Source organism: Ursus americanus, chromosome 33 (genome assembly GCF_024610735.1).
Source record: "Ursus americanus isolate L20-20 chromosome 33, mUrsAme1.1.p, whole genome shotgun sequence".
Classification (NCBI taxonomy): domain Eukaryota; kingdom Metazoa; phylum Chordata; class Mammalia; order Carnivora; family Ursidae; genus Ursus; species Ursus americanus.
In genome coordinates, this window is record NC_142159.1 from 12,791,849 (window position 1) to 12,805,788 (window position 13,940).

A 13,940-nucleotide genomic window follows, 5' to 3' on the forward strand; every position below is an offset into this window, starting at 1 on the left:
TCTTTTCATCTAAGTTTTAAAATGTTTACCTCATCTATATATGCCCACAGCACCGTAGAGACTGTGGTTCTATGTATTTACTGCACAGATACTCATCGAGCCCCTTCTAACTGCCTGACTCTGGGCAGCTGCTGGGAACACACTAGTGAAATGCAAGACAGACTCCTGGCCTCCAGAAGCTCACGTTCTAGTGAGAGAGAGAGAGAGAGAGAGAGAGAGAGAGACTGGAGGTTTGATCACAGCATTCTCGGGCTCAAAAAAACAATAGTCTCCCAGTGCCCACACTTGAACAGCTGGCAGCGAAACCCCTTCACTGGCTCTTTCCAGCCTCTCTTTCCAGCCTCTCTGCTCCTCACACCAACCTCTGCCAACTGCTGTGACAACAGACCACTCCATCCTCCCCCGTCATTCCTGGTCTTTGCGGCCAGTGGACGGGCTGCCCCGGCTCCGGCCTCCCCAGGTCCCCACAGTGGGCGTCTCCTGAGAGTTCCCACCTCTGGGCCGCAGCTCCCCCCCAACTTCCCCCGCTCCTGATGGAAATGGAAATGGCACGTCATCTGCGCCCAGGCCGGGGGCTCTGGTGGCTTGTGGCCTGACCCACCCCATGGGGGCCTCAGCCCAGAATGCCCCTCTCTGCCTTCTTCACTTTCTCTGCCCTCCTTTAAGCCATGGGGCCCTGCCTAAAAACCCACAGTTCTTGTCTGTCGCTTCCTCCCAACGACCAGATCCTCGGGACTCCCATGACTCGGGCTCTCCCAAGGAGCCCTGCATGGCTCTGCCTGACCTCCTCACACCCGTCAACCTTTCTTCCCCGCTGGGTTGCCTGTCTCCTGACCTCCCCGAACAGGCCCACTGGCCATGCTCCCCTGCCTGTTCCCCCTCCAAAATGAACACATCCCTCAAGATTGAGCCCAGCCCATTCCCAGGAAGGCTCCCGCCTCCCCCAGCCAGAATGAGCCATCCGTCCTCTGCTCCCACAGCAGCATCACCACAGCGTGTGTCTTGGTTGCTCTGACAGTTAACCTTCCATGTTCGTTGTCGGGTCCTTGAGGGTAGAGGCTGTTTGGGGTCTGTGTCATATCCTCCTACTTCTCCCAGATAAATTGTCTGGCTCTTCTCACCTTTGCCAGTAGAAGTACTGAAGCAACTGATTGAACTCTCCCAGCTTGGTTTGCTCGTTTGTAAAATGAGGTAGCTTTTCCCAAGGGAGCTGAGGGTTCAAGGTTAAGGAGGGAAAGTGCTTTCGGTGCCCAATAAATGGTAGCTCTTTGTATTTTCGTGGGTATTAGCAAATATTTGCTGAACTCAGAGACAGGTGGCTCTGGAGCTCAAAACAAGAAAAACTTCTTTCTATAAAAATAAATTTGGACCCATGTGAGAACACAGAATGAACGTCTCCCCCCCGCCGATACTCCCGAGGAGAGGCACCTGCCCCCCACGACCCACCATTCCCCATGCCATCATAAAGGATTTTATGATGCATTTGCCTAAACCTTTTGCTTCTATCCCCACCAATGTCAAGCTGAGCAGACTCACCAATAATGTTTTCCTACAATTCCTTTTAAAAACAGAGAAGAGAGACAAATAGGTAGCCACTGACCCAGGATCACTTAGTGAGAGAGGCATGGCATAATCCCCGGGTAAGCTAAACCCCGCCGTGGACACATCCTCCGTTGGACCAACACGCACAAAAATAACAGACGCCACTGCCCAAGTGCCCGCTACGTGCCCAGACCGCTTTGGTCAGGCATTTTCTTCTTTAACCCAAGCTTTGATTTAATTAGCAAATGCCAGGTGAAATAGGTTTTCCTTGCCCCTGGATCAGATGAGGACCCCAAGGTTTGGGGCTCTAAAGCCATCTCCCCGGCTTACACAGTCTGGAAGATGCAGAACTGGCCTACGGGCCTGGCCCTGCAAACTTCAAAGCCTGTAGGATCCCCACTGCGCCAACCTGCTGCCGGTCCCTGTAGGGCTAGAGGGGCTCCTGACAGGTTACCATGGAAACCTGCACGTGTGCGCACGCGCGCGCACACACACACACACACACACACACACACACACACACACTGACCAGTAATGCAGCTGCCCAAGGCCGCCGGGACACTGAGTTCTCCACAGACCCTTCAAGGTGACCTTGCGGGTGCCCAGTTCTGGGTGCAGACCTCCTTTCAGATGGGCGGCTGTTCTTCTGAGGGGACAGAGAGTCATCTCAGAGTATATCTTGCCTTATGTCAGGGCCCAAGGCTCTCAATTACATCTCTGTTCCTGCCACATCAGAGAAGGTGGGAGGAGGGTGGCGGGACATCGGTGGCCAAGGCTGTGGGTGTTTTCACGTGTGGGACCCAGCGGTTCTTGTTAACCAAGTGAGGCCCAGCGGGGGCATTTCCGTATCCAATGTGTCTGTGACCAGGTCCGTGGCCGCAGACAAGCAAGGAGCTGCAGGGAGGGTGAGAAGGGTTTTCACTACCAGGGGTTAATTTAGTGAGAAGAAGAAGAAATCATGTCCCAGCATGGTGCTTTGTGACGGAGGTCTCATTCAATCCTCAGCCCTCTCGGCTAAGGAAGGTGCAATCACCGCCCCTTCTGCAGATGAAGAAACTGAGGTTCACAGCAGAGAAGCAATCAACCTCAACCCACAAGGCTAACAGGGAGCCGCGCGAGGATTCGAGCGAGGGTCTGTCCTATCCTGCAGCCCCTTCTCCGCGTACCCTCATTGGACTGCCTCCCAGGAAATGGGCAAGACACAAACGGCCCGGCGCCCAGGCCCTGAATCAATGAAGGGCTTTGATGAGAAAAGCCACACAGGCTGGGGCTCAGCCCCTGCCCCGGACCCTTGACTGGTCTTCTCTGTCAGGTCCCTGCCCTTGGCCACACTGTGAGCCTCTGTCTTCAGCACAGCCTTAATCACGTTGACAGAATCTACAAGGAGCTGTTGTCCCCTTGGGTTGTTTACAAATGGTCCTGTGTGGGAGGTCAGTCTGGGAAGTGATGGAAGGTCAGGACCATTTACTCTCTGAGTCACTCCTCTCTGCCTATCCCTTGGTCAAGTGTTAGAGCCATATCTGGAAGATAAACATTGCCAGATCCCACCTGTCCCCCACGGCTCTGCCCCCGTGGTATCCTCCTTCCCCCTGGCCTGGCCTAAAAGTTCCTCCCCGGATAACACAACAAAGAGGCTACCAACACTGGCCGACCACCACTCAACTGGCCAACTGTAACCCAGGGTAGGTAACCCATGAATGCCCTAGACCCACCAAACCACTGGGATTGATCTATCCTCATCACCCAAAACATGGAAGATTCAGCATGACTTGGTTTCTTCCACAGACGTGAACTTCACTACTCCCAAGCCGCCCCTTGAGTTTTGGGGATGGTTTTTCAGAAAATTAACCTTCATGTTGAAACCAAAATATCCCTCCTGATAATTTTCATTTATTGGTCCTAATTCTCTTGCCACAAAGGTAAGTGTGCTACCGCTTACACATGACAACCTGCCAGGTTTAAAATCACTCCCATGTTAAGAAAGGTGAAACCAAACTTTAGGGATGGAACAGTGACGGTGGCACATCAATTTTACGTCCTACCAATAGGTGGCGCTAGTAGCAGGCTACAGTTTATCCCGTTTACCCTAACCAGCAAACGGTTGGTAAATGTCCTGTGAATCCAACCTGTTTTTAAGTAAAGGAGCTTTAAGCCCTTGAAAACAACAATGATATGTTCTCTGATTATTTTTTCCCCAGGACAAATATTCTAAGCTCCTTCAAACGATCTTCACCATGATAGTGTCCTTCATGGGTTCCTCATTTCTCTGTCAATGACCCCCTTCCATACAGCCCCTCGAACCAGACGCATAGCTCCAGAGGGGGCCTGAAATGTCCAGAATGACTTTTGTCTTGATACTTATCAGACCTGAGCCTGAATTCTAGCTCTGTGACCTTGGTCGACTTTCTGCATCTCTTGGTTTCTGATCTGTGAAACAGGAGTTACAAGCTCCAGAAGGTTGTTGCGAGAATTAACAGAGATAAAACATATAATATACTTAGCACAGTGGCTGAGCACAAAGTCTATTGATATCATGCTGGATTCATGCAAACAAACAGCTCATTACCCTGACAGGCAGTCACAGCATACACACCCTACTGATACACTCCCAAACCTTTTCCAGACTTATTCTTATGCTTGTTTATGGTCAATCAAAGGCCTGAGGTCGGTAAGTGGAAGGGCTTTCTAAACTTGCAAAGTGCTTTGGAAATACAAGGCAACAGCAGCCGCATGATGACGGGGCAACATCACGATCAGCGGCTGCCCAGTAACCGGCTCTCCATTAACGCTCTTGTGCAAATGTCATTTTGCACTTGAGTGCAAGACTTTGCATTGGCCCCTGTTAGCCTTGACCTTGTTGGTGTGGGCCCTCAGGAGAGAAAGTCCAGCTCCTCCCGGGTGGCTCTCAAGACCTCCTGGAAGTGTTGCACATTGTCTATGAGCCTCACGCCCAGCGAGGGCTCTGAGGTCAGGGAGACCTGGGTTCTGATCTTGGCCTCACCTCTGACCAGCTCTATAAGCCAAGACACTTTTTAGGCTTCAGTGTTTTTGGTTGTAAGGTACGGCCTGCTATCTTATAAGCCTGTGAGAATGGGGGAGGTACAGTTACCCGGCACGGTGCCTGGCGGATGGTGGGTGAGTGGTAAAGCTCAGCACCTGGCCCCTTTTCTCCTTTCTCTTCTGTCCTCAGTCTGTGCTCTCCCTGCTTTCCTTGGACCTTGAGCTCCCACCTGGCCAAGTGTTTGCTGCATGTGGTCAAACTCAAGTATGAACAGGGAGGTCAGAGAACCAGACCCTGAAGCTGCGTCCCAAGGCGGGGATCTGAAGAGGGATTCACCAGAACTTCTGGAGGGTTTGCCCTTCTCTTCCATTTCCTCTGAGGAATAGTAAGACCTCTGCCAGGAAGGCAAGAATCCTCATGGCACTGGGAGAACGCATGGGGATTGCCGGATGGAGAGGGGAAGAGTAGGCCACTGGTTCCTAACTGGGGTGAGAACCAGAGGACCAGGGTACCCACTGCCACTGACTGGCCACGTGACTTTGGAAAGTCCTCTCCCTTCTCTGGACTTTGGTTTTCCTGTCTCTAAAATGGTCCAGTTTGGGGGTGATCACTAAGGGGCTTTCAAGTCTGTGGTTCTATTGCCCTGCAGCCATCTGTGGCTTAACTGAAGAAACAGTGTTTTCCAAAAGCTCATCCTTCCTTGCAGATTCGGACTCCGGGGACGTTAGGAGAGGGAAGACAGCATGCGCAGTTTAGGCTGGAAGGCGGGAGTCCTTCCTCACAGGCAGCTGGCGCCAGAACAAACCGGGGAGAACTCCACCGAGGGGGTGGGACTTGGCAGCAGCATCCTATGGGCCTCAAGGAACAAACCTTCAAACATTCCATCGGCTATGTAGTGACCTGAGTCTGCCTGAATCCTCAATGGCCACCACCTATACTGTCCATTCCTATTGGGTCTCACATCATCTCCCCCACCCCATCTGCCCTGTCTGCACGACTTTGTCCCACTGTGTGTCACAGCTCCCAAAGGTGGGGTCTGAATTGGCTTAATGCTCCCCTGAACTTGGGGCCACACACAATCACACACTGAATACATATTCCTTATGGCGGGTTCCGGAACTTAGGGAGTACATTGCTTGTTTCATGTATGTATCCTCCCACCCATTCCTGTGCCCACCCACCCATCTATCATACACACATTCATCCTTCTATCTGTCCTTCTGTCCATTTTCCCTGTCGTTCACTCCACCAGAGCCCACCCTGTACATAGCACTAAGAGGATTCAAAGACCATGGCGATCGCGTCCCTAGAGCTCAGACACTGAGGATGAGAATGGAATTGTTTCCTTTTTAAAAAAGATTTTATTTATTTGAGAGAGAGAGCATGAGTGGGGGGAGGGACAGCGGCAGAGGGAGAAGCAGACTCCCCCCAGAGCAGGGAGCCCGATGTGGGGCTCGATCCCAGGACCCTGAGATCATCACCTGAGCTGAAGGCAGACGCTTCATTGACTGAACCACCCAGGCGCCCCTGGAATTGTTTTCTTTAAGAATCTTTCCTCCAATCAATACTGAGTGGGGATCACCGCCCCCGAGGCCTAGCCCAGCAGGGATCGCTGAGGCACGTGATCAGTTTCGTGCTGATGTCCTGTGCAAACAGCAGTGCCCTTTGGATCTGGAAGTCCAGGTTTCAGACCCACCACATCAATTAAGTCTTATTGACCCACCCTGTCAAATTCTGGCTCAAACATCCTTTATTTCTGATTTTTGTGGCCCACACTTTAATGAAAGGTGCCCCCAACGAGCTTCCCACCAGGACCTGCAAGCCTGATAAGTTCCGTGCACTAACAGTTATAAATAGAAATCCCAGATGAAAGTAGTCACAAGGCGGATTTGTGCCTAGTGCCAAAAGGGCAGCACAGGCCGTGCCAGGAGTCAGCAGGAGGGAGACCTGTGGGCGTTGTGGCCGAGACTGACCAAGAGCTGGAATGTAACCCGCGGCTTCCATTTGCCCTGGGTCTTGGGGTACAAGACAACGGCCAGCTCCCAGGAGGCCTCAAACTCCACCCGAGCCCTCGTGTAAGCCTCCATGTGTCCCACTGGCTCCAAGGAGGGAGAAGGGTTAAAAGGTTAAAAAGTTGATGCCCCTAAGGGAATAGGTCAGAGGGAAATAATCTCCCCTTGACATGCTAGTTGGGACGGGCCCGAACGACTATTTAAGGAGACGCCGACAAGCGCTAGGCCCTGGGCTTCTACACGTTTTCTCATTTAATCAACACAACAAGGCAGGTCTTTTTATGTCCACTTTGCCGACAGGAAACAGGGTCAGAGAGGTTAAGTGACTTGCTCAGAGTCTCCCAGCAAGTGAGTGCAGGAGCTGAGACTCAAACTCGGACCTTCTATCTCGAAATTGCCCATAGCCGCCAAGCCTCCCGGGGGTAAGGAATATTCCTGGGGACACTCAGGATCGGCGGCCCTGCTGGGCCAGAACTGTGCTCCCCCTTCTTTCTCCTTGTTGATATTGTGAGCCCAAGCGGTACGACTAAAGTCCAGAGGGTGGCAGGGCTCCTCAGCCACGGCTCAGTTCACATGTGATAATTCCGTGCTGTGGGGGACATCCTGTGCATTGCAGGACCCCTGGCCTCTACTCACGAGCTCCCAGCGCACCCCCAAGTTGTGATCACCAAGCACGTCTCTAGACTTGACAAGTGTCCTCTGGGAGGCAAATCGCCCCAGGCTGAGAACCACTGGAGCAGAGCTAGAGGCCTGTCTCTCAACAGTTCCCTATCCTTTCTACCCAAGGAAGTCTAGACAGCAAAGAAAATGTCCAGTCTGTACTTACATCTGTGGACAGCCAATCAGTAGGGACAGTGATGGTGACGGTGACCGCAATCAGCTGCCCGTCCATCCAGTGCTCGCTGAGGAGCCGATACCATGCTGAGTGCTCCACGTGCATTTCCTCACCTATGTCACCTCTGTTTTCCCGAGGAGGGAAGTGAGGCTCAGAGAGGTTAGGTAACGGGCCCGCGGTCTCAGCGCTAATATACGGCAGAGCTGGGAGGCATTGGTTTCCTAGGGCTGCTGTAAGCAATTAACACAACCGAAGTGACTTAAAACAACACAGGTTAATTTTCGTATAGTTCCAGAGGTCAGAGGTCTAAAATCAGTCTCGCTGGGCTAAAATCAAGGGGCTGACAGGGCCATGTTCCTTTTGGAGCCTCTAGAAGAGAATCTGTTTCCTCGTCCATTCTAGCTCGGGCAAGTCACTGGCATTCCTTGGCCTGTGGCCCTGTCTTCCACCGTGACCTTCAAGCTCACGGTATAGCGTCTTCCTGCACCTCTGTCTCTGACCTCTGCGTCCATCATGGCGCCTCCTCCCCTCTGGTCCCCTGCCTCCCTCTTCTAAGGACTTTTGTGATTACATTGGCCACACCCGGGTAATTCAGGATCATCTCCCCATCTCATAACCCTTAACTTAATCACACCTGCAAACTCCTCTTTGCCACGAACAGGAACATGGTCCCAGGTTTCGGGAATTAGGATGTGGATACCACTGGGGCCATCACTCAGCCTCATACACAGGATTTAGACTCTCATCTCTCAAGGTTTGGGAACTACTTTTTTAAATTAATTTATTTATTTTAGGGACAGGGAGAGATTGTGGGCATGAGCAGGGGGAGGGGCAGAGGGAGAGGGGGGGAATCTCAAGCTGATTCCGTGTTGAGCCGATGTGGGGCTTGATCTCATGACCCTGAGATCATGACCTGAGCTGAAATCAAGAGTCAGACTTGGCTCAACCAACTGAGCCACCCAGGAGCCCCAGAACTATTTTTATCTTTTCAAAACTGCAAGGGGGGAGGCACCTGGCTGGCTCCATCAGTGGAGCCTGTGACTCTTGATCTTGGGGTTGTGAGTTCGAGTCCCAAGTCAGGTGTAGAGGTTACTTAAAAAAGTAAAAAAATAAAATCTTAAAAAAAAAAAACCTGCAGGGGCGCCTGGGTGGCACAGCGGTTAAAGCGTCTGCCTTCGGCTCAGGGCGTGATCCCGGCGTTATGGGATCGAGCCCCACATCAGGCTCCTCCGCTATGAGCCTGCTTCTTCCTCTCCCACTCCCCCTGCTTGTGTTCCCTCTCTCGCTGGCTGTCTCTATCTCTGTCAAATAAATAAATAAAATCTTTAAAAAAAAAAAAAAAAAAACCTGCAGAGGGGCTTCGGGTTACACAGAGCAGATGGAGGGACAAGAAGCATTCGTTCGTCCCTGCTTCCACCCCAAGAGGAATTCCCTTTTGGCCACAGCCAAAGGGAAAGGAGAGGAGAAACCACACTGGGGAGAGGCTGATCCAGGTTTGAAAGCTGGACACGCTGATGGGGTCGTGAGACTTTGCAGCCTGGAAAAGGCTGAGGCCCAAACCCGCAGCCTGGGGGGGATCCCATTAAAGGGGATCACGCTAAAGCAGCTCACTCAGGAAAGCTTGTGAATGGGGGTGACAGATGCCCCCAAAAGTCAGGTGCCACATGGGGTTGAAAAAAGGAAGACGCAAACTTGTAAGAGGAGCAGCTCAGTTCCAGGCCCGCCAGCCCTCCCCGCCCCCCGCCCGCCCCCGCTCCGTCCTCCCTGCCTTAGGCCTCCTCTGTCCTGCACGATCTGGTAGGTTCGCCCCTATAGAGAGCGAATCAGGAGGTAGACCTGCACTGCCCAACGTGACTGCCCAACGTGACTGCCCAACGTGACAGCCCCACGTGACAGCCCCATGCGGCCACCTACATTTAAATGAAAACTAAGTTAAACAAAGATTACAGTTCAGTGCCTTAGTCCCACCAGCCACATTTCAAGTGCTGACTCTTCACTGTGCCTCGCGGCCCCCGTATTGGTCAGTGCAGGTCTAGAATGTGTCCAGCACTGCGTAAAGTTATATGGGGCAGTGATGTGCTCTAGACCCCGGCCGTCCAAAATGTGGCCCTTGGATCAGCAGCATCGGCAGCTCTGAGGCCCTTGTGAGGAATGCAGAATGTCGGGCCTCTCCAGGAGTACCAGACAAGAATCTGGACATGAATCTGCCTTGTACAAGGTCCCTAGGAGATTCAGTGCACACCTGACTTCGGGACTCAGAGCTCTGGGAGAAACCTAGTGCTGGTGGGGGTTAATTCCTGGCTGGAATGGGGCTGAGGGAAAGCTTAAATCATGCGGTGGGGGGGCTCACCCAGTCCCCTTAGCCCCTTGGGACAGCCAGGAGTAACCTCCAGGCAGGAAATTCAAGAGGAGCTGGGGAGACTGACCAGCCAAAGAGAACAGGCTACAGATACTGACTGAAGTTACAGGAGCCTCCATGAAATGACCAGCGTCCTGCCAATCAGCCAATGATGTCACTAGTTGACAAGCCCACCCCCACAGCCAGAGCTTCTCAGGGAAAAAAAAATTTTTTTTTAAATGAGCTTTTTAAGGGCGCCTGGGTGGCTCAGTCCATTAGGCATCTGCCTTCGGCTCAGGTCATGATCTCAGGGTCCTGGGATGGAGCCCCATGTCCAGCTCCCTGCTCAGCAGGGAGCCTGCTTCTCCCTCTGCCTGCTGCCCCCCTGCTTGTGCTCACGCTCTCTCTCTCAAATAAATAAAATCTTAAAAAAATAAATGAGCTTGTTAGTGCCTTACTCTTAAACAAAAACAGAGAGCCAAGGGTCAATAGACCTTTGGGGATAAAAGCCTCAAACATGATAACAGACAACAAACAAAACAGATGAAAAGTGGAAGGCATTTAAAATAAACGGACACTACAAAGGGCCGAAGAAAATGTCTCCGAGAGATAAGACACTGCATCTATAAAACAAGAACAGGGTGCTATAAGAAAAGAATATTCTGAAAACAAGAAAGGGTGCCAAGAAATAAAAAATCTGACAAACACTTCAATAGAAGGGTGGGAAGATGAGAAAATGTCTCATCAAGTGGAACAAAAAAGATAAAAGTAGGTCAGAACAGAGTCCTCCAGGAGGTCCAACATCCTATTAACAAGAATTCCAGAAATGATTAAAAAGACAAAATCAAGGGGAGGAAATTATCAAAGAATTCCTGAAATTTTCACAGAAATGTAGGCCACGAGTTTTCAGAATGAGAGGACCCCAGAGTCGCCAGAACAATGAGTAAAGAAGACCCACAATAGGGCTCATCATTATGCCTTTTCAGAACACAGGGCAGAAAGAAAATATCTCATATGTGTCTATATGTGTCTGCAGATTTTTAAAAAAAAAATAAGGTCAAATACAAATAAAAGGACCCATGATCTGATGAAATGAGAATTTGGTAGGAGCAGCACAGGAGCTCTGAAACAGCTCTCCAAAGTTCGGAGAGAAAATCATTTCCAGCCAGAAGTGTACAGCAAGCCAAACTAAATATCGAGTGGAAAGGTAGAGGAATGTTTTCTGGCGTGCGGAGCTTCCACAAAAAAAAAAATCCCCCCTCACCCCAAACATCTTTCCCTGGGGGGCTCGTGGAGGACAGGCCCCCCTAGAGTGGAGGAACAAACTAGGCATGAAAGGACAGGGGCTCCAGGGGCCCGGGGAGCCCGGGGGCGGGGGGCAGGGGCGCCCTGCCGCAGCCTGGGGGTCGCAGTCTGACTCGGGGGAGGACGGAGGTGCAGGGAGGTTCTGCCAGCCAGAAAAAGGGAAACTGGCAGATTTTCTGATGTGTTGGTGCAATCTGAAAGGAGATCTACTCGTCTTTGGAAGAGTTTGGGGAATGAATTCATGATAGAGAAGGAAGCTTCCCCAAAGGACTTAAGGAACCAAAAACCTCCTTTCTACCCCTCAATTTCTCGTCCACCCCTCCTCGGTCCCTGCGGTGGTCCTGGGAGGCAACTGCTTGTGGTCACAGAACTCCATGGAAGCCAGTCTGAAAACTACTGAGTCCACAGCCCTCTCCTTGCACACGGGGAAACTGAGGGCCAGCGAGCCACCCGGGGCGCAGGGAGAGAGGAAGGTTCATTGGTAGTTAATTTGGTACGTTCTCGAGACCTCCTTGTTGATTCATTTGAGACAAGATCAGTGACAACAATAGTAAGAACCAAACCAAACCTAGAGAAACCGGCTGGTGGGCCACCGGGGAGACCCCACCCGGCCCACACACCGCCCTCAGCCCCGCTCTCAGCCACCGGCTGCGCGACAGGACGTGTCTAAAAAGCACTGACCCGGGTTTCTGAACTGCTTCTAACTGCCGTCCATTAGAGCACGAACACACAGAGGAAACGGAGTTTTGTACCCCAGGGACCAGGCAACTGTAAACTTCTTGGTGGGGGGGAATGGGGGTGGGAGTGCAGGGCAAAAACCAAACCGAGACGGGCACCAGCAATGTCCTGGCACCATGTGCTGACCCGTGTGCTCTGACCCCCAGCGCTCCTGGGTGGCTCCTCACTGTCTTTAAGAACCAAGGCCAGACTCCCGTAATCTGGATTTGCCCCTAAAACCAACCTTTCACTGGTCTTGCTCTTGATTCTCTGCTCTCCCTCCGCCTTTTCCACGCACCTGGCGGACCTCACAGTGTTTGCGATGAATGAGTTCAGGGTGTAGATGCTGTCTGAAGGGTCTGCACTTGCTCGTGGAATTCTAAGAAACCTAGGACTTACTCTGTCATTTTAGCACGTGACCTTCTTGCCTGGTCTGCAGGGCTCAGCATCTTAGCTACTTAACAGAGACACGGCCAGTGCCCTGACAGCGAGGCCTGCTGTAGGGATAAGAACCCTGGGCTGGAAGTTGGGAGAACCTCTGCTACTTACTTGCTGTGTGACCTTGGGCAAGTCGTTTGTTCTGTCTGGACTTTGGCTTGTTCTCCTGCAAAATGCACAGCTGGGACCCAGTGACCCCCCTCTCCCGCGCTTCCCATCTTGGGACTCGCCCAGCCTCCCGGTTTGGTTCAGGACAGGGCCCCTCGCCCTCCCCAACTCTTGCTGGCCTTCCACACCCTCCATTCCACAGGGAACACCCCTGCCCTTTCCTGCCCAAGCCCGGGCCTGGCAGGCACTGGGCTGCAGAGAGGACAGGAGGTGGGGAAACCACCCCAACCGTTCAAGCCGCCCGCGGGGAGAGCTGGCCCGTGGCCAGTCACAATAGGCCTGGAGCTACAGAGGGGCATTTGTCTGGGGGACCCACGGTTTCTTTTAAGCCTTCCCTCTGGCCTTTGGCCCGCTGCCTCTCTTTGCTCCCCACCCTCTGAGGCGGCAGGGCCGGCCCCCCGCGTTGTTAGGAGGTGGACCTGAGCGTCCCTCTGTGGGCTGCGAAAATGGGCAAAAGAAAGGGGGCAGGAAGAAGGGCAGGGGAGCCACACATGTGGGGGGCAAGGGGAGGGTGGGTGGAGGCTGGAGTCGGGGGGGGCCATAAGGAGCGTTTCGGAGGACAGGGCTAGTCCCCGACTCCCTCACTGACCAGGCAAGCCACCCAGAGCCAGGTACTTCCTTCCCGGCTCCAGGCCTCAGTTCTCTCAGCTTTAAAGTGGGAATGATTGTCCCACCCTCACCGCTGTGAGGACCGAATTAAATAAAACGAGGAATTTGCAAACAGTGTGTTGTAATGAAGGAAAGCACTTGGATTGGGATGGACCCCAGCTCAAATGCCACATCGGTCACCTCTAAACTCACTGTCGCGGACAACTTATTTACCCTCCGTGGGCCTCGTTTTCCCCATCTGAGGAAGCCAAGATAGGTGTGCAGGGCTTGAACGAAACTGACAGTGCCCTGCCCAACAAAAGCATGTGAGTGAATGAAGAACTGGTCAGGGCCGCATCATGACTTTTGTGCTCTCCCCCCCAAAATAAATTTTCATGGGCTCTAAATATTTTCTTTTTTTCCTGATGTGAAAAAAATCGTGAGAAAAAAATATGAAGAAATATGTGATGTGAGAAAAAAAATGGAAACATTTTCTTCCCCTCTAAAAGTTGGTTTTCTACTCCCCCCGATTTTCAAAGAAGTTAAAATATTTTGGGGGGCCCTTAAGAGTTTCGTGAGCCTTGTGTCTGCTGTGCCCAGTGGGGAAGTCAGCCCTGGTCCTGCTTCCGGGTTCTCTCAGGGCTGACCTGTCCTGGGTGCCACCTCGAAGGCCTGATGGTCCCCAGTGTCACCTCTGAAGAATTGCCCATGGAACTCAGAGTCCTAGAACACCGACACCTCATACCCACAGAGCTGAGCCCAGGGGCCCCTGTCTTTGCCGGACCCCCTGGCTTCAGTGCTGGGTGAGCCCTGTCCTGAGGCTGACAGCCTGGGAGAATCCAGGGCCCCAGGTGTGTGAGCTGGGCCTGGCTGCCAAGGAGCTGGGGTGGGGGACCATGGACACTTAGCAGGCGGTCACGACTACTCCCGTTGGGTCCTCCTCTGTGCCTAGCACTGTGCTAGGGCCTTCGTGTTCACAATCTCATCTAATCCTCA

At 52.5% G+C, this 13,940-nt stretch overlaps 1 protein-coding gene across 5 annotated transcripts in view; it reads right to left on the reverse strand.

Annotated features, from left to right (window-relative positions):
* NCMAP (non-compact myelin associated protein) overlaps nt 1–13,940 on the reverse strand; it is a 39,828-nt gene that overhangs the window by 10,261 nt on the left and 15,627 nt on the right. The window contains exon 2 of one of the 5 annotated variants that reach the window (XM_045782205.2): nt 2,072–2,188. The exons of 2 other annotated variants lie outside the window; for them this stretch is intronic. Coding sequence is in view for 1 of the 3 variants with exons in the window: in XM_045782197.2 (XP_045638153.2) it covers nt 2,072–2,208 (137 nt within the window). In the remaining 2 variants the exon portion in view is untranslated. Of the gene's footprint in view, nt 1–2,071; nt 5,714–11,994; nt 12,151–13,940 lie in introns of those variants that run through there. 2 more of the 5 variants (XM_045782202.2, XM_045782197.2) reach the window with 2 other exon arrangements.